Genomic DNA, 23,306 nt, shown 5'->3' with positions numbered 1-23,306 from the left:
ATTTACTGACTAGCTGTAATTGGCCATAGAGGCATGATTCCTCAATATGTGATCAAAAAAGGCACACAACTACTGTGTCAATCTCACGTTTCGTAAAGTTTAGGATTACATCAAAGGTTTATTAGACAAGACAAAAGCGGGTTCAAGGTTCGTGGGTTACACCTTTGGTCGCTTGGCCATGGCCGGATCTTCCTCTTCCTCCTCGTCATCTTCGTCATCTTCGACAGTGAGTTTACGCTTGTTCCGTTTGTCTCGTCCCGAGCTGGACCCTTCTGCGGCCGTAGTGGTTTGAAGTCCACCCGCTTCGGCTTCTTTAGCCTTGAGGGCTTCCTCGCGGGCTTCAAAGACCTTCAGGAGCGCAGCATATCCCTCTTCCACGTTTGTAACAGTGTCCTCCAGCGCTTGGACGCGTTCGCTCACGTCCATTTGGATGAGCATGTCGCGCGACCGCTTGTACAGACGCTGCTTGGTGAGCATTCGCCACCAGTAGTAGCGCCGTTCGTTAGGGTCCTCTGCATTATATTTCCGGATCAATAGACGTGCCATGTTGGCTCCGCCGGTGTGGCGGTTCTTAGGGGGAATCTGGGCCAAAAGGAACATTTCCAAAATGTGGGAAAACTGCGTCGACTGGATCTTGAATGCGGCGCGAATGTCTTGTAGAGCTGCGGTGGGGATGAGAGCAGAAGTAGGCACGCGGCGGGGTCGTCTTTTCTTGGTTTGCTCGTCGTATGGATCGGGGTTGATGTTCACATTGTGTTTGACGAACACTGGGTGCAGAATATGGTAATCTGCGGTGTCGCGGAGGGCATCAAAGGCTTCGTTCGGGTCTTCGACGGTCAACTCGACGATGGTCGTATCAGCGACGCAAGCATCGTGGATGGTTGTGTACAAATGGGTGCCGTGTCCTGAGCCTTGGTGAGGCGGGAGGATCAGAAACTGCGAGATTCGCAATCGTGATGGGAGATTCGCGAGATCCAGCTCCGCTGGCGGGTAGGGTTTAGATCCATCCAATGTGTCTGTCGTCGCGTCCCTCCGGTATAGCCACCAACGATATGTCGTCGCATACCCGACGATCGAGTACTGCGAGGCGGACGGGGTGGGCGGGGTGACCTTCTCGTAACTATTTGCTGTCAGCTTGACCTGGTAATATATTGAAGAGGCTCGGGAATTGGGCCATACACAAAATAGACCATCCATCTTTTGAGCGTCCACTCAGGATCGTCTGTTTCTAAAGGTGTCCCGGCTTCGATGAACAGTGACACCAAGACCTGCGCACGGTCCAAAAGCCGTCGCACTTCCGGATTCGCGAGCGACCCAGCCCAGATTTCGTATGATCGTCCCCGAGTGACATAGCTGTGCACAAGTTTTCCCGGAGGCACAAAGTCCTTCGCATCTTTATCCTCTTGGAGTGCTTTCTCGTATTCGGGAAGGGCCGTGAAAGCCTCTGGACGTGCGCGGGATAACAATGTTAGACCAGGCGCAGTATCGCAAATGTTATTGATCGTGCAACTCACCTTCCGGGACGAATGGCCTCAGCGCTTTCAGAAGGTCGACCGGGACGGCGTCCCCCACGGGCTTGAATTTCTCGTCGTAAGAGATATGGACCTGCGGGCGGAGATCATGGGCGGCAAACCGCAGGCGGATGATCAAGCCTCTGTAGCCGAAGATCTGTTCCTCATCTCCGAAGATAGGGTAGGTAAACTGAGGGTGAAAGGTGGAAAGCGTGGTGGGTTTCTCTTTGCCGGGCTGGACGACTGTGATATGAACGGAGTCGTTGGCGTCGCAAGACCCTGTGGATTTAATCAATTCCGTCAGTAATCTCCTCGAAAGATAGATGGGAGAATAGGTAGGTAGTTACAATCGCCTTCGCTCGCCATGACTACAGAAATTGTAGAAGAAAACCAGAGAGGGTATGGCGGAGAAGAAAGAGGTTGTCAGAAAATGAAGGCGATGATGTCCGTCTTTGATGAGGATCCTCAAGGCGCGTGGAATCGCGTTGCGCGGGAGCTGGGGAGGTTATAACCTTTCTGGGTTTAGCGTAGCGTCCTCACAAATCAGGCTGAACTTGGGGTAGCAGATAACCCAAAGGAAAGAAGGCTCTTATTTTACTTTACATATTGGCTAGCTTTTGATTTTGTTGCTCTCTATTTTTTTATAATTTGCTTATTGTACTTATCAAATTAGTTTTTACAATATTGTCATCTTTGACATCACCCTCAATACAAACGCCCATCCGGTAGTAATCTTTGTAGCTTCTGTCATGCCTCGCCTTCCTAACACACGGAGTACATCATTATAAGAAGCACCTGTAATTGCTTTTGTACACCCCGGAATCAAGGCAGGCAGGTTTAGGGTTAGATATTGGTCTAGACCAATACTCGGACACCGTTTGTCTGGCGGACCAACAGGGTTTGTAGAAGCACATCTCTTATTGTACAGGGAAACATCGTCGAAGTAACCTTATAGAAGCAGGACACCACACACACAGCATGAAGGGGACAGATTGACTCTATGTAAACACACAGAGTAATCCTGTTTGGTTACACAGACTATGCGTCAGTCTTATCATATCCATACGTCTTACTTTGTGTCTTCACAATATCCTTCAACCTCTCCTCCTTCTCCCGAAGCTGTGGGGCAGTGAGAGTCCCATAAGCCTCATCAGTCTGCTTGACCACCTTCTCCTTCCACTCCGCCCCCTCCTCATCCAGCAAGTTCACCTGACCTAACCCATCCCAAACATGCTGCACCGTCCCACTCAACTTTTCCAATAATCCCCCAATACCCCCGGGGCCACCACCCTGCTGATAGCTCTCAAACACGCCATTGCCCGCCCAGCGGGGTCCCAGGCTCGCCATGAGGATAGTGTCGAGGTCCTTCACAGACACTACATCCTCCTTGACAAGATAGCATGCCTCCCGCAGCAGCGCGAACGCCAGGCGGTTCCCCACGAATCCGGGAATCTCCTTGCGGATCACTACGGGTCGGTGCTTCGACCCCGGGACGGAGAAGTAGCCGTGCACAAAGTCCACCCGGTCCGTCGCGGTCTCGGGCGACGGCACAATCTCTAGCAGCGGCATGATGTGCGGCGGGTTGAACGGGTGCACGACGAGGAGTCGCGTCTTGTCCTGCAGCTGGGCCTGCTGCGTCGATGCTGGGATCCCCGACGTGCTGGTCCAAAAGTGTGCGGTGGCGGGCGCGATCGCCTCTACTTGTGCCCAGAGGGACTGCTTGAATGGGAGACTCTCGGGTCCTTGCTCTTGGATGATGGTTGCCGAGGCGCAGGCGGTCTCCAGGGTGGTGTGGATGTGCAGACGGCCGGCGTCGATTAGCGACCGGACTGCCCCCTGGCGGGTACTGACATCTTCTGCGGTCGACTCTCCTGATTGCCCCGGCTGAACTAGGAAGTGCGGGAGCGTGTCCTTGAGGTATTGCTCGAAATCGGGTCTCGTATCGTAGACGTCTACCGTTGTGTTGTCGCGGGCGAGATGGAGTCCGGCGAAGGACATCCCGATGGTCCCTAACCCGATCAAGGCGATCCGCTGCGGGGCGGTAGCGTCGGACATGATGTATTTCTTGGTGGTGCAGTGGGAGCAAGGGTTGTCGATTTGAATAGGTAGTAGTTACTGACGGTTCGTTGTTCGAGCTGACGATATTCTGCCCAGTTTGCGGGTGCTAACCCGGCTTTTATAGTCGGACCCGATAAAGATGGGACCGTTGAGAGTATACCGAGGTAAACCGAGGTAGTGTGATACTGGACATACATTCAATAGGGTGGATGGACATCAACCTCATTTGATATCCATGACTGGACAGGTGTATCTGATCTCTCTATACAACTTCTCTTCATATCAGATCAGACATGACCAGGAACCAAATGCCAGATGCATAGCCAGCCTGCATGACCGACGTATACGTTTAACCGTGTCCGGTTAGTCGCCCCGAGGAACCGTCCAGGAATGGAAGGCTTGGGGGCAACCTTGAAGGCTGAGCTCAAGAGACTTTGCTTGCAAGGACCGGCGTAGAATTGTTTCCGGTCTGCCTCTTCCGTCTGATGGCAAACGCCTCATGCATGATTCTGATCTATTGAGGTAGAGCGATCATTTCTTGATATGATATGGGCATAGATTGCACGGAGCAGTTTGCGGGTTTTCTGTCATATGAATCCACACCACGTCAAATATAAATATCAGGGTCAACTACGATGACACCAAGATGGATCAGAAATGATCTAAATGATCAATCCGGAAGTGGATGCTCATCATTCCAGATTGATGAAATTGAAGTACTGCCTGTCCCTGGCGGTGAAAGTGGGTCTGACCAGCGTCTGGGCTGGGCCGGGAGCGACAGTTGATTGATTCTCTTTCCAACTGCGGCGGATCGCAATATTAATCGGCCTGTCCTGTCCACGCGCCACACGTCTTCGGTTCCTGCGGTGCGAAAGAAGTACCACTAGTACAGTACTCTTGTCCCTTACAAGCTCAGCCCAAAGATACTACCTTGACTGCCTTGGCCCTGTGTTCCGTCTCCGTAACTCCGTCCTTATCCCGTGTCCCACCGGAAAAGGACAAATCTATCCCCTTCCTTCTATTTCCTCCCCCACCCTCGACCGACCATCTCTCAACAAAAGAAACACTCAATTAAAGCTTCGACTAGGGAGCTGGCATCATCGCCAGGTATCGTCGACTTTGCGCGCCCTGAAATAACTGTGGAATTGGCACCATGATCGAGATCCTCTAAATCGAAGACCAAACGCTTAGGGACGAGAAGCCGATCATGGAGGGACTCTTTACACTGCTCGCATTGGGCATTGTGATGGCAGTGACGTGAGTCTTTTCTTCTTTGTCTTCCGCCCTTCCCGCTCGGTACAGGTGGCTGACAATCCTTTTTTCGGTGGTGCTGCAGGTCCTTTGTTGTGGGATCCTTGCCCCTTGCCTTCACACTGTCCCCTTCGCAGCTCCGATTGATTTCCTCCATTGGCATGGGTGTGTTGGTCGGCACATCCTTGATTGTAATTATTCCAGAGGGCGTCGAAACTCTATACAGCGCGACCGCTGCGCCCAAATCACACAAAGAAATTAGCGCCCGCTCGGCCGTCAACTGGCCGCGCAACGATATCCCCGCCGTCGCGGACCCTCGAATTCACGATGTACCGCAAGTCCGCGACTTATCCGACACGCCTCTACACGCTTCCGAGGGAGAGTATGGTCTGCCTCCTACGGTGCGCGTGACACGCGACACCTACGACAGAAAAGAAGAATCATCGTCGAGCGATCAGACAGAGGAGGCCCATGAGGACGAAGAGCGCTCGCCCCATGCCTGGATTGGAATTGCGCTCATTAGCGGTTTCATCTTGATGTATCTTATCGACAAGCTCCCCGAGTTCGCCGCCTCGTCCAAATCAGAACGAACACCGTATCACATATCTTTGGACAATTTGGGGTCTGGACTACGGCGGAATTCCTCGCCCTCCCGGGAAGGCGGGCTCCTTAACGCTGGGAACGTGCCTAGAAGCAGCCACAGCTTTGCCACGACCACGGGTCTGGTTATCCATGCCGCAGCAGACGGTATTGCCCTGGGGGCCTCCAGTTCCGATACGGGCCTCAGTTTCATCATCTTCCTCGCCATCATGGTCCACAAGGCCCCGGCATCCTTCGGTCTCACGTCCGTTCTACTGAAACAGGGCATTTCCAGCCGTGCTGCAAGGGCACACCTGTTGGTGTTCAGTCTGGCCGCCCCCGTGGGTGCCTTGGTGACCTTCCTTTTTGTACACATCATGGGCGGAGGGTCGGACGGTGACGAGACCGGCACGTACTGGCGGACCGGCATCCTTTTACTATTCTCGGCCGGCACCTTCCTGTGAGCTTGGGCCCGCTTTCTCCCCTCATTTTTTTTTTTTTGACCACCTCGTAATAGTATGCTGACGGATGTTTGTTTTATAGGTACGTTGCCATGCACACGATGCAAGAAAACAGTCCCAACTCGGGGTCCCGGGAGATCCAGGTCAATGGATACGGCGATCCTCGGGATATACCCGACAAGTCCGACAAGTCCATGCGAGACCTGATCGCCTCGGTGATTGGCATGACGCTGCCACTGTTTCTACAGATCGGTCATGCCCATTGAGCCTTAGACCGCTCCCTCACACATCATCCCATTCCCTGTCCTTATACGTCAACCTCGTCCGACATGGGCGGAGGTCATCACGCGGAAGCAGAACCGGGAGGTTAGCGCCAAGGTTTCGCTTGGATCAACCTTCCGGAGCTCTCGACTTATACCCGAGACTCATATGGTGCAATCTATACTTTTGTATTGTTGCGTGTATCTGTTTAAATGTAGTCATTTAACGTCTGAGCCTGGTCATCGATTATTATAGACTCGTCACGTTGACGTATCGCCGTAAGCCTCAGAGTTCCCGTAGCCGTATATAAAAGTCCGGTAGGCCCATGTGCAAAGTGTCAAAGAAAAAGGGACTGGGGAAGAACCAGATGCTGGGAACCAAAGTCAGTTTATAAGAAAAGCCACCGTCGGTATCTGATAACAAGCATCCGTCCACATCCAGCATCACCGACCGTTTCCCCCGTTCCTTGGTTGACAGTCGCGGGGAAATCGGACCAGAAAAAAGGTTAACGAGAAACCTATTGATAACGTCGATTTGTTTGTCTCACGAGTCCGATGCCATCCCAGCCAAGAGCAACTAGCCGTACTACCTACTATGATTCTTGGGAGTCTCATCGACTTCCACCCGAGAACCGTCACTCTGTCTGTCTGCAGCGGAAGATCTCGAGGTATTGATTTGCCTCCGTGGACAACGCCTCCCGGTCCATCCTGACCCCTGCGCCGCTCTCGAAATTAGCTAGACTTTTAGCCTTGCAGGGAGAGTCGCCTCGTGCAACCGGGGCTGTCTAACTCTAGACACGCTCCACACGAGGAAAAAGTGGAGAGGCGCATATCAGATCGTCGGTTTCCCATCTCCATCTGTGCACTGGGGCGCTTGGAAGCGCTCGGGTTCGGATGGGTCGGGGAGGTTTTGTTCCAGGCGGAGGAATCAAACGTAAGGAAATTAATCAAGAGAGTGGACAAGAGACCACGAGATTTGTGATCCTATTCGCGACGATATTGCCCCAAGGAGAGGGGAGAAGTAGGTCCCGGATGGTCACTATCCCCACTCCATACTATATCTTCAATCTCTTCCTCCATTCTCACTGTCTTTTTCTAGACCGGACTTGATCATCTCCATCTGGAATCCCACTAACTCCGGTTCTCCACCCAGCAAGTTTGCCAGAGTGGATCCCTCATCCATCCTCATTCAGCAAGTAATCAGTAATCACTCCAAAGGTCCAACCAGCTAAAACGCTGACTGCATGCTTGGCGCAGTTTCCCTCTGGCTGTGACAACACCTGACCTCTCTCTTCTCTTGCTCTCTTTCTTGCCTTCAAGGTCACGCCGTCTCAGGATCCAGACTGGTCTTTAGCAGGTTTCTTCTTCTTCTTCTTGTTTTTTCTTGTCCCTTTTCTTGTTCTTTTCTTGCTTTCTCTTCGTCGCCTTGTTGTAGTATTTGGTCGGAGAGTTCAATCGTCGGATTCGTTCTCTCTCGGCCTGTCCATCTCAACTCAGGCTTTCTTTTTTTTCTTCCTTCTTTCTTCCCTTTTAATTTCTTTCTCTACCTCTCTATTCTTGTATTTTTCTTTGTTACTTCTGCCATACTTTGGGCTCTATTGGACCGAAGTGTTCTTGACTTGGGTACCCTTTTGGTCCTGCACGCCTATACTCCCGTCACTAGATTAATTCGCTGGTGCCATCATTCAATCATCATCGCCTATCCTACCACACGCCCCCCCTATTCTCCGGTTACCGCCAGCTTCTCCCAACCGCCTATCGGGGGGCAAGCCCACTTCGTACCTACCTCTCTCTCGCCTTCTCTCTTTTCCCTTCGGTTTTCCCCTTTGTCTTTCTTTTCCCTTTTCTTTTTCATCCTCTCCCCCTTTCACGATCGTCAACCCTCGGTATCTCTCGTATCCGGACGAAATCGATAATCTACATTCCCCCGTTGGACCCTATGAATGAAGCAGCCTCTCGAGGATTTGGTGCAAGGATCCATCGATAATATTTCCCTGGTGCTTGGGTTTGGTGGCTAGGTTTAGCGGATGATCCGATACAGCAACGTCGCAGCCCAGCGCCTGATCAATCTTCGTCGAATCGGTGACCAGCGGGATGGATACGCGGACTCTCTCCGAGCAGCTAGCTGCTGCCCATTCGCATTCTCAATCATGTACGACCAAGGACTCAGTCGCGTCGCTCGCCGGCAACCACTCGAGATCGCTGTCGTCCTCCAATAAGACCGTCCCTTCGCTCCCTCCCAACCTGTTACCCTCGGCTCCGGCTTCTCCTCCCACCCCGGCTCCGAGTCCGACCCCTCACCACCGACCCCCCCTGTGGGCGTCCGACGAGGATGACGACGCCTTTCTCCTCAACGCTCGCATCCAGTTCAGTTCGTTGTCCAACCCCAAGAAACAACGGTTTCTGGAGGGGATCTTGGGTCTGTGTGATAGTCAAAATCTCAGTTTTGTGTCGAGCTACGTGGGTCCTCGTTTGAGGAAAGACCCCTTTCTGGTTTTTCCCGACGAACTGTGTCTGAGGGTCAGTTTGGTTCCTCATGGCCGTGGTCATTCTTTTTCCCTGATTTGAAGGTGGCGCTAATCTTCTCCCCCGTGTCTTAGGTCCTCTCGTTCATCGACGACCCCAAGACCCTCGCACGAGCATCTCAAGTGTCATACCGGTGGCGAGATCTGTTGTGTGACGATATTACGTGGAAGAACCTTTGCGAAAAACACGCCTACGCATCGCGGAGGCTGTCGGACGATCGAGACTTTGTCGACCCCTTCCACAACCAGTCGTTTCACCCGCTGTCCAGTTCAACTTCTATGGGAGCACTGCGGAGAGCCTCCCACTCATCGAATCTTCAGTCCCGGGGCGGTATCCCGACCCTCCCACGGTCGTTGTCCGGAGACTGGCTCTCATCGGCCTCTCTCCCGTCACGGAAACGCCGGAGTCGCCCGCTGTCCTACCGATCGCACTTCAAACAAAAGTACATGGTGGAGTCAGCCTGGAATCGGGGTGGGCGGTGCACCCAGCGGCACATCACTCCTGACCAAGGGGTAGTGACCAGCTTGCACCTAACCCCCAAATACATCGTCGTCGCATTGGATAACGCCAGGATCCATGTGTATGATACCAACGGTGATAACCAAAGGACCCTCCAGGGGCACGTGATGGGCGTATGGGCCATGGTTCCGTGGGATGACATCCTTGTGAGCGGGGGTTGCGATCGGGAGGTCCGGGTGTGGAACATGGCTACGGGGTAAGCGGCGGCCGGGGAAAAACCTTCTTTATGTGCGCAGATTGACGTGTGGCTGACGGGCATGAACTTTGTACAGGGCTTCGATGTATCTTCTACGGGGACACACGTCCACGGTCCGTTGTCTCAAGATGTCCGACAAGAACACGGCTATATCCGGATCCCGAGACACCACCCTGCGGATATGGGATTTGGCGACCGGCACCTGCAGAAACGTCTTGGTCGGGCACCAAGCGAGCGTGCGATGCCTCGCGATCCATGGGGACCTGGTCGTGTCTGGCAGCTACGACACGACGGCGCGTATCTGGACGGTCAGCGAAGGACGGTGCCTACGGACGCTGTCCGGTCATTTCAGTCAGATCTACGCGATTGCATTTGACGGCCGGAGGATAGCAACGGGCAGTCTGGATACCAGCGTGCGGATCTGGGACCCGCAGTCCGGCCAGTGTCAGGCCATCCTCCAAGGACATACATCGCTCGTCGGGCAACTGCAGATGCGTGGCGACACGCTGGTCACCGGAGGATCCGATGGCTCTGTTCGTGTCTGGTCTCTGACTCGAATGGCGCCAATCCACCGACTGGCCGCCCACGACAATAGCGTGACGAGTCTCCAGTTCGACAGTTCTCGCATCGTCAGCGGCGGGAGCGATGGCCGGGTCAAGGTGTGGAGTCTGCGAACCGGGCAGCTGCTCCGGGAACTATCCACCCCCGCAGAGGCGGTCTGGCGGGTTGCGTTCGAGGAGGAAAAGGCGGTCATCATGGCCAGCCGTTCTGGTCGTACTGTGATGGAGGTCAGTTTCGCTCCTTTTCTTGTTGTCTTACGCTATGGATCTAACTCTTCCTGCAGGTGTGGACCTTTTCGCCGCCTCCCGAGGAAATACGTGACGAAGCGGCGATCATCGAGAGTGCCTGCAGTACGCCGGGATTTGTTTCAACAAGTAGTAATCAGCGCCAGCTACTGGGTTCCGACCCTACCCCGGCGCTCTCCCATAGCGACAACGACCATTCGATGGAGGATGCCCCGATGTCTTGATCATCCCTGAACCCATGATTGAACGCTCGAATATGACGGTCATGTATTTTCCTTTTCACCATTCTCGTTTCCTCTCGACAACACGAAGGAGCATCAGCCTCCTTTATTCTACGGCTTTCTGGGGCTCCGGCGGATCGGACAGTCGCGGAGCCCCTGGCCTACTATAATCTAACGTGGAAGGGCCGCATTTGCATTGCTGGGTGTCGGTTATCACTTTCTTCCTGCCTTATCTTCCCTACCCTATTGCCTCCTCTCTCTCCCTCTCTCACCCTCTCACTCTCACCCTCTCACTCTCACCCTCTCACTCTCACCCTCTCACTCTCACCCTCTCACTCTCACCCTCTCACTCTACCCACTATTTTCAATCGAACGAACCAACATCTTGGAGTTGTGGGAAGTCCTCTACTTCTATCCTGGGTTTTTTTGCGAGTGCTGGAGTACAAACGGTAGCCATTCCCTTCTGGTTCTTGGCGAATTTCTAAACAGGACCTCGTTTTTGTCTCTTTTTTTCTCCCCCGCCTGTCACGCTTTTCCTGTTATACAGAGATACCCACCATCAGGGGTTTGATATACTTTGTCATCTACCAAAGAACGAAATATGATTTTTTTCATTTTCAAGTTTGTTGACGGATGTATGTATGCAACCGGGAAGTATAAAAAGATATAACTAAGGTAGCTTGACTTTCCCACCTACGTAATGTACCGCCTTCCACCGGTACCATCCCTCCCCGTATCTAAGCGATACCTACCACATGCGTACCGTAGTCCTCACGACCCGCGGGGAGCCGTGAACACATGATTGGGACAGACAGCCATGACGCATGATGAAGTACCTAGCAAACTAGGTAACTACTAACCTTACTGGAGATCGGAACGCCACGAACGGAACGAAAGAACCGACCGTCCGTTTAGAGGAGCACCCCACCTCCCCGTCCCGTCCCGGTCCGGTCCTGGAGTTGAGTTTGGGTGTGATAGCTAGCCTATCACGGATGTTGGGGATTTCATTGAGATACAGCTGGGGTCTTTGGTGAGTGTTGAGAGGCGTTCCGTTGGGGTAGTTCCACCTGTAGAAGTAGTAGATAGGTGGGTGCTTTGAATAAGTATGTGTGAAGTCTGTTTGTTGGTGGGATGCTGGGAGAGTCATGGGACGATACGCTTGTGACGTCTGTTTTGACTGGATTTGTACGGTTGTGGACTTCAACTTTTTGGGGGGGTCTTGTCTGGGTTACTGGTTATCTTGTTGTTTGTATATTCGCCGGATAGCCTGGATTTGAGGGTGTGATGTCTGTGGTAAGATAGAAAGAAAACTTGATGAAGTATCAGGCTTGTTGTAGATACGACTGATAGAGAGAATTGTCAGGGAAGAAAAAGTTGTTATCGCTTATCAGAGGGCGGCAGTAAAACGGCCAGGCTAGACCGCCCTATCCTGAAAGGAAGGCGGTCGAGGGAGACGGCAAGAAGGCACGACTGTTGTTTGTTTTCATTTCAAGTATCTAGATACCTTGAATAAGTATGTCAAAAAAGATATTGCTTTATTCATGGACATCATGCGAAAACGATCACATCTATCAGTACTCTACCTATACTTCAACTGGCCTGGCGATGACTAAACGCCGCGTGGATGTTTTCTCCGCCTATTCCAGGAACACCGGACTAGCGCCCGTCCGGTCTTCATCTCCATCTTCTGGTCGCTGATCTGGGCCGTGAATACTGATAGCGCAAATACCCCACGATACATCGCCAGATCCGTGAAATACCTCCCTCGATCGAACCCTACAGCGAATCCCAGGAGAGAGCGAGAGCACCACCGCATTCCGCGCTCTGCCGATCCGATCTCATCATGTCAAATGGCCAGGCCGGCCGGACTCATTGCGTCAGCGTGTCAGCATTCCAAGTCTAAGAGACCATCCAAATAGGGTTCCTGCCGTCACTTGTCCCACCCGAGAGTTCCAGGACGGCAAAGATGGTCTATGGGGGTAAACCAAGCACAGGCTGCCATTTGTGTCGGAGGCGAAAGATCAAGGTAGGACCCGAGACGAAGCAAAAACACCCAGACCCTTGTTCCCTATTTGACACAACGCTAAACGTTTGATATTCAGTGCGACGAGGCACTTCCGGAATGCCGGAACTGTCTGGTCTACGGCCGCCCATGTCCCGGATATCGGCAGGACACGATATTCCGACATGAGACGCAGAAAGTGAAGCAGCTTATGCAGAGGGCGAGACAGTCATCTGTGGAGAGCCCGCGCAGTCGACGGTCCGATTCCATTGGCAGCGCCCGCCAGTCGCTGTTGCTGTCGCCGTCGCTCTCGCTGCGGCGGCTTGATGACTCGACGTGGGAAGAGCGCGCCGTCTGCTACTTCTTCGATCAGTACACGACCAGGGACCAGAGCGATGAGTGCTTGAGCCATTTGGGCTTCCTGCCGTCGCTGTATGCGGTCTGTCGCGATGGCGGGCCTGGAGGGCCTGTATCCTCGTGTTTACAATGGGCTGTCGGGGCCACGGCTTTGGTGACGCTGAGTAACCAGGTGAAAGCCCCGTCCCTCATGCTGCAGGCTCGCAACCGCTACGGGATGGCGCTTCGCGGACTCCGCCAAGCGCTGGGGTCGCGCGAACAGGCTGTCAAGGATGAGACCTTCTCAACTATGGTCCTCCTGTCGCTGTTCGAGGATATTTCGGGAGATAGGAAGGGTCTGGCGAGCTCTCATACTGCGGGATTTGGGTTATTGATGAAGCTGCGAGGTGAAAGCCAGCTGGGTCATGCGCAGGGGCGCGATCTGTTCAGTTTCGCATACGCACATACGGTCAGTGACTACATTCGCAGGCGAAGGCGAGACGGTAGATGTTGACAGACGTGCAGCACATTGAGATTCTGGTGCTCGGGGAAAGACCACGATATAACACGGATTGGATCCTCGAGCAGTTGAACAAATCCGATCCCATCCATGGGTTGATGTTGATCGCGTCCAAACTCAGTCAACTGGCATTGGAGACGTCGTCTATCTCCAAGCCGCTTGACCCGGACCTTCTCTGCCGTGTCTTCGAGTGGCACGATGCCGGTCGGGCCATGGACACGGAGCTGACCCAGTGGAGCGAAGCGCTACCCGAACAGTGGCTCCCACTCGTAGTGGACGCCCAGACGCAGACGGACGAGCCTCTCCTCACCTACCGGCGCATCTCGATCGCCGGCATCTGGATCTACTACTGGGCCATCCGGCTCATCGTCCAAAAGCTCATGATCGAGCTCAGTCGCACTCTCGCGTCCGCGACGGGAGACAGCGCACTTCTCCAGGGCGAGCAGGAAGCGCTGGGCATCTGCCATGAGATGATCTCCGCCACCTGCCGCAGCATCCCCTTCGCCTTCGGACACATCGACATGCAAGGCAACCCGATCCCACCGCCTCCCGAGGGCAAGCCCCGCATCCGGGGGTTCCTCGGATACATTATGCTGTGGCCGCTGTGGTACATCCTGTCGTGCGGGATGGCGACTCCTGCGCAGACGGAGCAGATCCGCAGCGCGCTCGGCCAGGTCGGCTCCGCGTTGGGGATCCGCCTGGCGTTGATGCTGGCGCAGGAGGGCGACACGCCGACTACGGCGCCATCCATCCCTGACCTTCATCAGTTTGTGCCGGTGATGGGGCAATTCTCGCAGATGTAAAACTGTCTGCTCCCACTATCAACTGTCCATACTATACGATACCCTTGTTTTTTCTTCTTTTTTTTGTATATCCCCCTTCTATAACATACTACTGCCTACCTTCTACCCTGCACAACCGACTGGTCTGGCTGATGGGCAGCGGACGGGAAAGGTGTGTTCGCTTCCTGTATATCGATTTATCTGGGCTTCCCTGGCCTGGCTATGTATGTCTATTTGGTTTGCTTGCTTGGGCTGGACATCTGACTGGGAACCTTTGTATATTCAATCAATAATGCATTCATTCATTGCGTAACGTGCGTGCCTTGAAAATCGGACTATACATACTGCTAACTAGCTCGTGCTAAGTTCTCTAGAACATTGATCTGAGAATCATAAATTTCTTGGATATAGATCGTGGGGTAGTACTATGCCAGCACGGGATTAGCAAGTTTGTAAATGTACCCCCTGTCTAGGAAATATATCCCAAAACAAAGGAACAATAGCCACGGCCATACTAACCGGACAGTAAACCGGCCGGTTACGTGGCGAGCTAGTGACGTCATACAACACCGGGGATAGAATCCCTCTGATGGGGTGACAGGACCTGGATGAGACATGATGTAACCACGAGTCCAGGCCTGGGATAACAGGATAGAGATTAGTAGTAGTCTGTGCCCTGCAACGGAGAATATATCCTGTTTCTGGTCGGCCCTCCTTTACTGCGTTTTTTTGCTCTTTTCGCTTCATACATACAACACTTGCTGCTTTTGTATAGACTATTCTTATTGCCGGCTAGACTTGCGCTCTCATAGTCAACACATCGGCTTAATCAATTGTTTGAAGCATCTTGTCGAGATTTTGTTAGATATTCTCTCAGATAATGGCACCCCCCGCGCAGGAGCGGAAGCTCCCCTTTGGGAAGATCGAGCCCAATTCCGCGAAGTACTTTGCTAGCTGTACGCTTGGTGGGATTATCGGTAGGCTTTAGTGTTCTGTCAATTGTGATGAATAGGTTGATGCTGACAGTATTGTCTTCGTGATGTCTAGCTTGTGGTACGTGTCGCAACTATCTTTACTACGAGTAAACACCCTCTTATATAGCATGAACAGGACCGACACACACATCAGTCACCCCCCTCGACCTCGTCAAATGCCGCCGCCAAGTCGACCCCAAAATCTACACCTCCAACCTCTCCGCATGGCGCTCCATCTTCGCCAAAGAAGGCCTCCGCGGCGTCTTCTTCGGCTGGACCCCCACCTTCGTGGGCTACTCCTTCCAAGGCGCCGGCAAGTACGGCTTCTACGAGTACTTCAAGTACCTCTACGGCGAGCAGCTCTTCCCTCACACGAACCGCACGCTCGTCTTCCTCGGCGCGAGCGCCTCCGCCGAGTTCTTCGCCGACATGGCCCTCTGCCCCTTCGAGGCTGTCAAGGTCCGCATGCAGACGACCCTGCCGCCCTACGCGGGCACCCTGCGCGAGGGCTGGCGGAAGGTTGCGGCTAAGGAGGGACTGGCGGGTCTCTATAAGGGGATTGCGCCGTTGTGGGCGCGTCAGATCCCGTACACGATGACGAAGTTCGCGACGTTTGAGGAGACCGTTAGTGGGCTTTATTGGACGCTGGGGAGGCCGAAGGAGAGCTTTGGGATGCTGCCGCAGACGGGGGTGAGCTTCTTGGGGGGCTATATTGCGGGCATCTTTTGTGCGGTTGTTAGCCATCCGGCTGATGTTATGGTTAGTAAGTTGAATGCTGATCGAAAGGGTATGTTTTTCTTCTTTTCTTTTTGCGTTCTTCTGGCTTTGGTGGAATGGTCGTACTGATTGATGCAGCTGGGGAGTCGGCCTCGACGGCGGTGTCGCGGATCTACCGTAACATCGGTTTCGCAGGGCTGTGGAACGGCCTTCCTGTTCGTATTGTGATGCTGGGTACATTGACTGGGTTCCAGTGGTTGATGTAAGTCCTTGCCTACTACTCCGAACCTGATGGAACTGAAGCGTTATTGACGATATCTCCAGCTATGATTCGTTCAAGGTGTTCCTGGGTCTTCCCACCACCGGTGGGCATTAGGTGTTGGCGTGGCCTTTGTTTTGAATATATTCGGAGTAGTGTTGCTTTATAATTAGCGAATGAGATTATAACAATAAGAAGTACGACTCTGTAGTAATGTTAGAGCATCGGATGAGGACGATTGCAGTCTGTACAGCCTCATGGCTGACCGCCTTAGCACCACCGGCAGAACGCATCCGCCATCCCAGCCTCAGGCAGAGACAGCGTTCATCCTTCGATTGTTCTTCGACTTCGCAACTTCCTCTTCCATTGTCCTTTCTCCAGCCTCCATTCGCATTGTGACTCTTGACGGTCGGCTGAGTCCATATCTCCCGGTGTACGCCTTCTCTCTCCTCCGCATCCATCGATTCTCACCCGAGGCAACTGCGGACGCTGTGCCGACTGGAAAGGGAGCATTCGCCTGTCGCATCCTTAATCGGCAAATCCTCCGCTAAGAAGCAGACAAGACAGGCTTGTTCGCACCTTATCAACGAGTCGCCGCAGCAATTGAAACCTCCTTACCGATCTTCCAACAACCACCTCCATCTGCGTCTCCATCCCCACACCAATCTTGCGCTCGACGACACCAATTCCGACACAGATCAGAACCGCGCCGCCTAACCCTTCCATCATTTCCAAGGAGCACGAAAGAAGGGACAGAGGAGTACCAACAAGAAGAGACGAAAGAAAGAAAGAAAGAAAAAGAAACAAAATGGAAACCACAAAAGCCCACCACACCTCCGTACCATCCTCGAACCCACCCAGCGTGGAAGTCGCCTACAAGCGCAAATGCATCGCCCTCAAAAAACGCCTCAGCGAGATCGAGGCCGAAAATGAGATGATGAGCGTCCGCAACCGCCGCGGCTGGCAGTACATCCAGAAGATGCGCCTCGAGTCGTGCATCCTGCTTGAGCACCTCGCCAAGGTCACCGGCATGGCTGAGGAAGCTCAGGCCGGCGGCGTTAGCTCCGAGTTGCGTGCCCGCGCCGCGGGATTGATGTCGTCTGCTGCTGGGGCGAATGGCATCGCTGAGGAGAAGATGAAGAATGGGGAGTCTGCGGCGGGGTATTATGAGGATGAGACGGAGGGGAGCTCGGATGAGCAGCCTCCTACTGTATGTTATTAACTTTTCCTTCTTTCTTTCTTTCTTTCTTTCTTTCTTTCTTTCTTTCTTTCTTTCTTTCATCCTCCATTATTACCCCCCCCCCCCTCTCCTGGCTAGACGTCTGTCTGTCTCTTATTCATCTTTAGCTAATATAAATGTATAGCCCCAAGAACGTCCCCTCCGCGTCAAACGCTCCCGTAAGTCCAACGTGCCCAACGAACTCGGCGACGACGACGCCGCCTCCGCCACCAACGCCGTTGAACCCTCCGCCGTAGTCGGGTCCTCGACCCTCCCGCGCCTGGCCCCGGCCCCCTCACAGGACGACATGACCTCGTCCTTCCGCGTCCAGTCCGGCAGCAACGGCGACAAGGAGAGCAATCACAACGAGGGTAGTGACCGCGGCAGCCAACAACCACCGGAGGGATCAAGGGTTCCGGAACCTGAGGACGATGAGGGTGCCACGACGCCAATGGATATGGATATGAAGGAGCCGAAGGAGGAGAGTTGATTGAATTCCTCCTCTTTTCTGAGTTCCTTTTCATTTTCATGTCCTGTCTTAACTTATCTTTGTCTTATTTCTTGTATGTGTAATTTGGTTTGGGAGTGACATGTTTCAATTTTTTTTTTTCTTTCTAATATTTTTGTGTCTTATGTGAGGAGCTTTTCTTGTCTGTCCAGATTGGGAGTTGTTGAGATTGTGGTTGTTCACTATCTGTTTACGCGATATGGGTCTGTCTCTTTTTACCATTTACTTGCATTATACAACACACATCCTTTCAACATGGATACACTTGAATCTATTGTCATAAATCTTCGAGGGTAGGAGCAGTGGACCTTTGATTATATGTACTCAAGGATACATGAGCGATGGATGTTCATTCAAGGGGTAGAATCATATTTGAGCCTTTCGATTCTCCATATTAACATGGTAGAAATTATATGATACATGGAATGTTGTTTTGCTGTTGTTGCTGTTGCTGTTGCTGCAAGTGTTGTGTATGGAGTGATGGCAATTTTTCGATGTGTGATGTGTGGTGTTGGATGATGATGCAAGCCTGCCCGCGCTGTACCCAACTCCGTAGGAAGAATAGACAGATGGGGGGGAAATAGAAAAGAAATGAATGGGGGGAAAAGAATGAAACAGTCTGCCCGATAGTAAATGAAGAAGAACGATGAGGAAAAAAAAGAAAGTGCCGTAGCATGTTCGACAGCGTAAACCCATTAGTGACGTTTCTATTCAACACCCGCATAGAGATCAACGACGATGTTAATTCCTGCGACGAGGATTTCTGCCGCAATGAGAACGATTACTGTCGTTGATTGTTAGCAACCATGTAATGATAGGAAAGTACCAGGTATACGTACCAATCCATTCGAGATACTCTCCGTGGCGGTGAGTTAACTGATCTTTCAACACCGCCAGGAGATCCGCAATCACGTCCAGCCGCTCCGTCAACAGACTGACTCGTTGGTCCATCTCCAGGTAGCTGCGCACTGCCTGATACACCGGCTCCAGCTGCGGCTCGGCCCACATCAGTTCCGGACTGTCGAGGACGGACCCCTGCAGATGGATGTTGATCCGCAGGATGAATAGCTCTCCGATCTGCATGTTGATCTGGCGTCGGGTGAGGTTGACGCTGCCTGTTTGGGCGATCTGCGCCGGGAGAGGTGCCGTGTTCGAGATGGTCTCGGACACCAGATCTTCGAAGAGGGATGTTTTCACGGACTGTGCGAGCGCGTGCGAGATGGCGAGCTTGATCATGTAATTTCGCGGGTCACGGAGCGAGATGAAGTCATTGTATATCCGGGCTTGGTACTCGCGGGCGTAGTAGAAGTTGAAATGTTCGATCTGCGTGTCTTCCGGGCTGAGGATGGAGGTTGCGAATTTGGAGATGTCGGAGAGAAAGCGGGACTCGTGCGCGGGCGACATGCCCCATATGACGACCGTGCCGTAGTCGAAAAGGAAGACTTCTGGGGTGTGGATCGTGGTGTCGAAATCAGGCGTCCCTGCATCGTGCGCTGATGAGACTGCGGTTTCAGAGGTCGCTGGCCCATCCGGGTGGGCTACCGAATCTTGAAAATCAATTAGGTTCTCTCGTCGAACATTATTCGTGTCGTTTACTTCGACGGCGCTGTCCGAGTATCGTCGTTCACTGGGCGGCCTTTCGGGAGCGCCCGCGTTCTCCTCGGCCATCCTCCGTATCCCCTTCTGCTTATTTTCATAGTCGTAATCGTAAGATGAATACACGCACTCGTCGAACAGTTTCGGGTTGGCCCCGCGGGTCTTGGCCCGTGACTTCAGGAACCGGATCACCCCTTCCAATCGGTACGAATTGGCGGTACAGTACGCCGTTACACGGGGCACCCGATCCCTGTCTGCCTTTCCTAAGCGTGCCGCATGACTCCGGGCCGTGGGTTCCTTGATACGAGTGATCTGCGAATAGACATCGGACGGGGTATCGCCTTCCAAAATTTCCTCCTCGGTGATCGGATCGGGGAGAAGTTTCAGCTTCTGTGCCTTCTTCGTCGTCCGTTGGGGTCCGACTTTGGGAGCCGACGTTGGGGCTGGATACGACGTGCTGTAAGAGGTTCCTCCGTGGCTGTTGCGACGACGGAGTTTGCTGTTCAAGGCAGACAGTCCGCTCGGTCCTCGCGTATTGGACACCGAAGAGGAGCCAGCGTGTAGCGGCATGAACGAAGGGTCCGCAGAGGCTGCATCATGGTATGTACTGACAGTCGCTGTTGGGTTGAAGGTCACTGTCCTCGGTGGGCGGGATCTCGGTGACGTATTGGGCGGCGGTGGTTGCTGCTGCTGCTGCTGTTGTGAAAGGAGCGGCGTGGTCTCCGCTGTCGAGGCCATCCTGGTTCTGAGACTCAGTAAGGTTTATGAAAAATCCGCCATTGACGGATGGGACCAATGACAACAGTTGGGAGCGGTTGTGTGGAAGAAGCGAAAGGATGGAATGGGAGGTGAGAGAAAATGCGGCCAAGGATAGCTTGAAGCTCCACACGTGCACGGGCTGGCCCAATGCGGTGTGGGAAATCACATTCTGCTCTCCACGCAGCGCTTTTCATAGTTCAAAACTAACCTCATTCTTATAGATCTTACTCGAAGGGAAGGAAAAAGCAATTATGATGATATCATCTACCGCGTGTTGATTTTTTTACATTTACAATGCTATTCCCGGCACATCCAGCGCCATATACAAGGATTGATCACCCCTTACAGTGTAATTATCGCTTTCAAGTTAGTGATGAATATGTAAAAATGTATATGTATGACATCCTGTCAGTTTCATATACAGACTGTTTCTCATTACGCGCATGCCTCAATTGTACTTCTATTTGCGCACAAACCCCCCGGTACCACCAGTGGTCCTTCTCAATCCATTGACCTGCCCCGTACTGCGTCCCCGATTCAGCCAATTCTGCTTGGCATTCCGAGCCGGTTTCGCGGTCTTCGGCGGTAATACTGTCGTCTTGGCTTTCTTTCGTGATGAGTCTCCATCGAGAACTCGGATGGTGACATCGCCCAGATCCACGTCCTTGGGCGCTTTCTCCGATTTCTCGAGGAATCGAAGTTTGTTAGGCTTCCTGTGAACGATGTCCATGCCTTCGGCAGGCGGCGTAGGCGGTCTCGCAACGGGTTCTGCATTCAGGATATCGTCTGGAAGAAGGGCCGGCAGGGCAGAGCGCCTAGCATCCTGTGTGTTCGAGCCTTGAAGGGTCTCCGTGCTCTCGGACAACATGTCATCCGGTCTTTCTCTTTTCTTGGTCGAGCTCTTCGCTTGTTGCTTGCGCAAAGCGTCCAGCTGCTTTCTCTTTTCTCTTTTCAACTGCTCCTCTCTGTGACAAAATTAGAATCCACCAGAGCCACCAAGAGGATTGGATGTGTGACTGCACTTACATTTGCCGGGCTCGTTCCAATTTTTTGGCTTCCGTCTTAGCTTGGAGCACTTGTGCGGAATTGTTGACTTGCTCTGGGGCATCGTCGTCATCGTCACTGCTATCATTTTCTTGTTCATTCCCTGCGGGTTCGTCCGCTGTCGTATCCAACGGTAACTCGGGCTCTTCGCTACCGAATCGGAAATGTTTCGTGGGCTCTTTCTGCTCTGGCTGTGCTGAGGACTCCTCCGCGACTTCGGGCTTCTCGTTGGGCGTGCCGTTCTCGCTATCTTGGGCCGCCTCGAGACTGGTCCTCTTCCGTCGTTTACTGCGCTGCGTTTCAGGCTTGTCGGATTTCGTCGCACCAGACTTGCGTTTCGAATTCGTATCCTGAACCCCATTGACTGCCGGTTCCTGCTCATCCGCAGGTAGGAATGACCGTCGTCGCGTAGCGGTCACCATCTTAGATTTGTTGGGTTTGCTCGCGGGGAGTTCACTGGAATCGCTGGTGGGCAGGTCTGGGTCGGAACTTTGTCCAGCAAATAGACCTTTCGCTGCGGTGACGATATGAGAGAACATAGAGGACCAGATGAATCCCTTTGCAAGCACCAAATGGCCGTTGTGAGAGTCAATCTGATTGCGATGAATCTTCGGATAGTTTTTATCGAAGAAATTCGGCAGAAATCAAAATTGGTCGGTGGTACGTTAGTCCGAAGGCGGACAGCCCCTCTAGTGGGTCTCAACATACTTACTATAAGCTTCATCTCCTGATATAGTTCTGGATAATAAATGGTCGGATGTTTGTTTACAGATTGCTGGCTTTCCTTTTTGGTTGGCTGTATGGGAGAGGCCCATGTTACTCCAAATCAAATGGAGGACTACATCATAAAATGACTCTCAAGCGCTCGGGGAGTGTTAAGCCTTATACAGTGGGACTTGAGGGATACAGCATTTCTATTAGACAGCACAATCACTGAACCATTAGGTCGTGAATCCTTTCCTGGATGGGTGTATGACTTCTGGTTGGAATCTATTTTGCGGCCATCAGTACTGTACATATGGATACTCATCGTAATGTGGTCAAATTCGATACTATGTTATGATTGATTCATGACAAAAATCCCACATAAACGCCAATCCAACCTCGATGCTTTCCAAAACCAAACCCAACAACTCCAAGTCGCGATGCTAGAGAAAATCAAACACTCTCATACCACAGAGAGCACACAAACCAACATCCTTAAGCCGCGCCTGTGCACTCAAACCGCAGTGACCATCTTCTGGCGCTCCACAAACTCCTCGCTCGCATTGATAAAGTCATCCTCCCCAATATCACTAGCTTCATCCCAAAACTTCCCATGTTCATCGCCATCATCCCCACTAACAGTCCACATACTCTCCCGTAGTCTCTTGTTCCGCTCACGGTCCTCTTCAATCCGCTGCTCGATCTGCCTCTTATCCACCCGCCGAGACCCCCGCGGCGTGCCACTCTTCGGTACCACACTGCCTTCGGGTGCTTCCTCTGCTTCTAGATCCAGATGCGCCTGGTGAGACTCGCGCTCCTTCAGAGCTGCATCGATTTCCGCAATCGTTTCAGCGGATAGAATCTCTTTTGTCTGGAGGCCGTTGAGAACCCGACGAACGTGCTTGACGTTTGCGGCGCCTGATCCGTCTGCCGGTACGACGGAGTCCACGACGCGCAAGATGTCTCTCTGTATCATGCGCACGTAGGGAGTGTGGTTTTCTTTGGTGGCCATTTCGCAGAATTGTTCGATGAAGTACATGATGTTCGCTCTGTTGTTCATATTATTCTGGGGAGGGGGAAGTCAGTCCCGATCTATCGTTACTGTCTGTAGAGGATGGTGCGTACTCTTTCCAGCTGCTCTAAGATACATGAATGAAGGTCCTCGTCCATGTCGCGGTACTTGAGCGCATAATGCGCCGCTTTCTGTGAGGAAGTAATGGAGGCATTCAAGTGTTGCAGCTGCGCGGTGAATCGCATGCGAACCTCGAACGGATCCGCCATCATTTTTGCGGTTGAGGGCTTGGGAGATAGCAAGGAATGAATGATATATAAGATGGTCTTTGCAATGTTGAAATTGGCCGAGATCTTGAAGCCTGTCATGGAAGGCCGACGCTAATTGGGGCACCGGTTGGTTATCGAGAAGGCGGTGGATAGACAATTGTTCCGGCAGAAATACTCCGTGGGGCGCTTGTATGTCATCGCTCGAGAACACTCACT

The 23,306-nt window shown here is 52.7% G+C and overlaps 11 protein-coding genes across 11 annotated transcripts; 5 read left to right on the top strand and 6 right to left on the bottom strand.

The window, feature by feature from the left end:
- Window positions 1-74: 74 nt before the first annotated feature.
- Window positions 75-1,951, bottom strand: hat1 (histone acetyltransferase catalytic subunit HAT1). The gene is made up of 4 exons (XM_024839579.1): window positions 1,859-1,951; window positions 1,515-1,790; window positions 1,180-1,444; window positions 75-1,120 (listed from the first exon to the last, which is right to left on the bottom strand). Exons 1-4 carry the CDS (start codon window positions 1,875-1,877, stop codon window positions 157-159), a joined length of 1,524 nt encoding a protein of 507 aa, XP_024689987.1. The 5' UTR covers window positions 1,878-1,951; the 3' UTR covers window positions 75-156.
- A 598-nt stretch (window positions 1,952-2,549) lies between these two features.
- Window positions 2,550-3,700, bottom strand: P168DRAFT_273659 (NAD(P)-binding protein; the record flags this gene model as incomplete). The annotated part of the gene is made up of 1 exon (XM_024835382.1): window positions 2,550-3,700. The coding sequence occupies exon 1, from the start codon at window positions 3,564-3,566 to the stop codon at window positions 2,550-2,552; it is 1,017 nt and encodes a 338-aa protein (XP_024689986.1). The 5' UTR covers window positions 3,567-3,700.
- A 590-nt stretch (window positions 3,701-4,290) lies between these two features.
- On the top strand, window positions 4,291-6,372 carry P168DRAFT_273655 (Mn(2+) transporter ATX2). Its single transcript, XM_024835381.1, has 3 exons — window positions 4,291-4,826; window positions 4,906-5,859; window positions 5,943-6,372. Exons 1-3 carry the CDS (start codon window positions 4,777-4,779, stop codon window positions 6,124-6,126), a joined length of 1,188 nt encoding a protein of 395 aa, XP_024689985.1. The 5' UTR covers window positions 4,291-4,776; the 3' UTR covers window positions 6,127-6,372.
- Window positions 6,373-8,214: 1,842 nt separating this feature from the next.
- On the top strand, window positions 8,215-10,391 carry P168DRAFT_242157 (F-box/WD repeat-containing protein; the record flags this gene model as incomplete). Its single annotated transcript, XM_024833788.1, has 4 exons — window positions 8,215-8,640; window positions 8,721-9,361; window positions 9,438-10,149; window positions 10,206-10,391. The coding sequence occupies 4 exons, from the start codon at window positions 8,215-8,217 to the stop codon at window positions 10,389-10,391; spliced, it is 1,965 nt and encodes a 654-aa protein (XP_024689984.1).
- A 2,012-nt stretch (window positions 10,392-12,403) lies between these two features.
- Window positions 12,404-14,432, top strand: P168DRAFT_47693 (putative C6 transcription factor). The gene is made up of 3 exons (XM_024841965.1): window positions 12,404-13,195; window positions 13,252-14,306; window positions 14,374-14,432. Exons 1-2 carry the CDS (start codon window positions 12,602-12,604, stop codon window positions 14,047-14,049), a joined length of 1,392 nt encoding a protein of 463 aa, XP_024689983.1. The 5' UTR covers window positions 12,404-12,601; the 3' UTR covers window positions 14,050-14,306; window positions 14,374-14,432.
- A 328-nt stretch (window positions 14,433-14,760) lies between these two features.
- P168DRAFT_292490 (putative mitochondrial phosphate transporter Pic2) lies at window positions 14,761-16,166 on the top strand. Its single transcript, XM_024837595.1, has 5 exons — window positions 14,761-15,005; window positions 15,076-15,081; window positions 15,139-15,789; window positions 15,858-15,981; window positions 16,044-16,166. Exons 1-5 carry the CDS (start codon window positions 14,909-14,911, stop codon window positions 16,093-16,095), a joined length of 930 nt encoding a protein of 309 aa, XP_024689982.1. The 5' UTR covers window positions 14,761-14,908; the 3' UTR covers window positions 16,096-16,166.
- Window positions 16,167-16,786: 620 nt separating this feature from the next.
- P168DRAFT_241674 (uncharacterized protein) lies at window positions 16,787-17,687 on the top strand (the record flags this gene model as incomplete). Its single annotated transcript, XM_024833765.1, has 2 exons — window positions 16,787-17,188; window positions 17,343-17,687. The coding sequence occupies 2 exons, from the start codon at window positions 16,787-16,789 to the stop codon at window positions 17,685-17,687; spliced, it is 747 nt and encodes a 248-aa protein (XP_024689981.1).
- A 192-nt stretch (window positions 17,688-17,879) lies between these two features.
- Window positions 17,880-18,494, bottom strand: P168DRAFT_47431 (uncharacterized protein). The gene has a single exon (XM_024841963.1). The coding sequence runs from the start codon at window positions 18,399-18,401 to the stop codon at window positions 18,072-18,074; it is 330 nt and encodes a 109-aa protein (XP_024689980.1). The 5' UTR covers window positions 18,402-18,494; the 3' UTR covers window positions 17,880-18,071.
- P168DRAFT_273643 (YagE family protein) lies at window positions 18,083-20,250 on the bottom strand. The gene is made up of 2 exons (XM_024835380.1): window positions 18,545-20,250; window positions 18,083-18,489 (listed from the first exon to the last, which is right to left on the bottom strand). The coding sequence occupies exons 1-2, from the start codon at window positions 20,037-20,039 to the stop codon at window positions 18,413-18,415; spliced, it is 1,572 nt and encodes a 523-aa protein (XP_024689979.1). The 5' UTR covers window positions 20,040-20,250; the 3' UTR covers window positions 18,083-18,412.
- Window positions 20,251-20,520: 270 nt separating this feature from the next.
- On the bottom strand, window positions 20,521-21,526 carry P168DRAFT_284148 (uncharacterized protein; the record flags this gene model as incomplete). The annotated part of the gene is made up of 2 exons (XM_024836114.1): window positions 20,521-21,025; window positions 21,087-21,526. The coding sequence occupies 2 exons, from the start codon at window positions 21,524-21,526 to the stop codon at window positions 20,521-20,523; spliced, it is 945 nt and encodes a 314-aa protein (XP_024689978.1).
- A 647-nt stretch (window positions 21,527-22,173) lies between these two features.
- P168DRAFT_273636 (CTD kinase subunit gamma) lies at window positions 22,174-23,156 on the bottom strand. Its single transcript, XM_024835379.1, has 2 exons — window positions 22,935-23,156; window positions 22,174-22,875 (listed from the first exon to the last, which is right to left on the bottom strand). Exons 1-2 carry the CDS (start codon window positions 23,091-23,093, stop codon window positions 22,324-22,326), a joined length of 711 nt encoding a protein of 236 aa, XP_024689977.1. The 5' UTR covers window positions 23,094-23,156; the 3' UTR covers window positions 22,174-22,323.
- Window positions 23,157-23,306: the final 150 nt, after the last annotated feature.

This window comes from Aspergillus campestris (genome assembly GCF_002847485.1).
Source record: "Aspergillus campestris IBT 28561 chromosome Unknown P168scaffold_11, whole genome shotgun sequence".
Lineage (NCBI taxonomy): Eukaryota > Fungi > Ascomycota > Eurotiomycetes > Eurotiales > Aspergillaceae > Aspergillus > Aspergillus campestris.
The sequence above is the reverse complement of the archived record's forward strand: the minus strand, read 5'-3'. Positions and strand labels throughout refer to the sequence as shown.

Excerpts from the sequence above, each read along its gene's own strand:
- P168DRAFT_273636 (XM_024835379.1), bottom strand. The coding sequence starts at position 23,093 with ATGATGGCGGATCCGTTCGAGGTTCGCATGCGATTCACCGCGCAGCTG. Across the intron at positions 22,876-22,934 it reads TCTTAGAGCAGCTGGAAAGA|AATAATATGAACAACAGAGC; the intron begins GTACGCACCATC and ends CCCCCTCCCCAG.
- P168DRAFT_273655 (XM_024835381.1), top strand. The coding sequence starts at position 4,777 with ATGGAGGGACTCTTTACACTGCTCGCATTGGGCATTGTGATGGCAGTG. Across the intron at positions 4,827-4,905 it reads GGCATTGTGATGGCAGTGAC|GTCCTTTGTTGTGGGATCCT; the intron begins GTGAGTCTTTTC and ends GTGGTGCTGCAG. Across the intron at positions 5,860-5,942 it reads TTCTCGGCCGGCACCTTCCT|GTACGTTGCCATGCACACGA; the intron begins GTGAGCTTGGGC and ends TTTGTTTTATAG.
- P168DRAFT_47693 (XM_024841965.1), top strand. The coding sequence starts at position 12,602 with ATGCAGAGGGCGAGACAGTCATCTGTGGAGAGCCCGCGCAGTCGACGG. Across the intron at positions 13,196-13,251 it reads GTTTCGCATACGCACATACG|CACATTGAGATTCTGGTGCT; the intron begins GTCAGTGACTAC and ends ACAGACGTGCAG.
- P168DRAFT_273643 (XM_024835380.1), bottom strand. The coding sequence starts at position 20,039 with ATGGCCTCGACAGCGGAGACCACGCCGCTCCTTTCACAACAGCAGCAG. Across the intron at positions 18,490-18,544 it reads AGAGTATCTCGAATGGATTG|TAATCGTTCTCATTGCGGCA; the intron begins GTACGTATACCT and ends AATCAACGACAG.
- P168DRAFT_292490 (XM_024837595.1), top strand. The coding sequence starts at position 14,909 with ATGGCACCCCCCGCGCAGGAGCGGAAGCTCCCCTTTGGGAAGATCGAG. Across the intron at positions 15,790-15,857 it reads GTTGAATGCTGATCGAAAGG|CTGGGGAGTCGGCCTCGACG; the intron begins GTATGTTTTTCT and ends TGATTGATGCAG. Across the intron at positions 15,982-16,043 it reads ACTGGGTTCCAGTGGTTGAT|CTATGATTCGTTCAAGGTGT; the intron begins GTAAGTCCTTGC and ends CGATATCTCCAG.
- P168DRAFT_47431 (XM_024841963.1), bottom strand. The coding sequence starts at position 18,401 with ATGGGTTTACGCTGTCGAACATGCTACGGCACTTTCTTTTTTTTCCTC.
- hat1 (XM_024839579.1), bottom strand. Across the intron at positions 1,445-1,514 it reads GAGGCCATTCGTCCCGGAAG|AGGCTTTCACGGCCCTTCCC; the intron begins GTGAGTTGCACG and ends GCGCACGTCCAG. Across the intron at positions 1,121-1,179 it reads AGATGGATGGTCTATTTTGT|TTACGAGAAGGTCACCCCGC; the intron begins GTATGGCCCAAT and ends GACAGCAAATAG.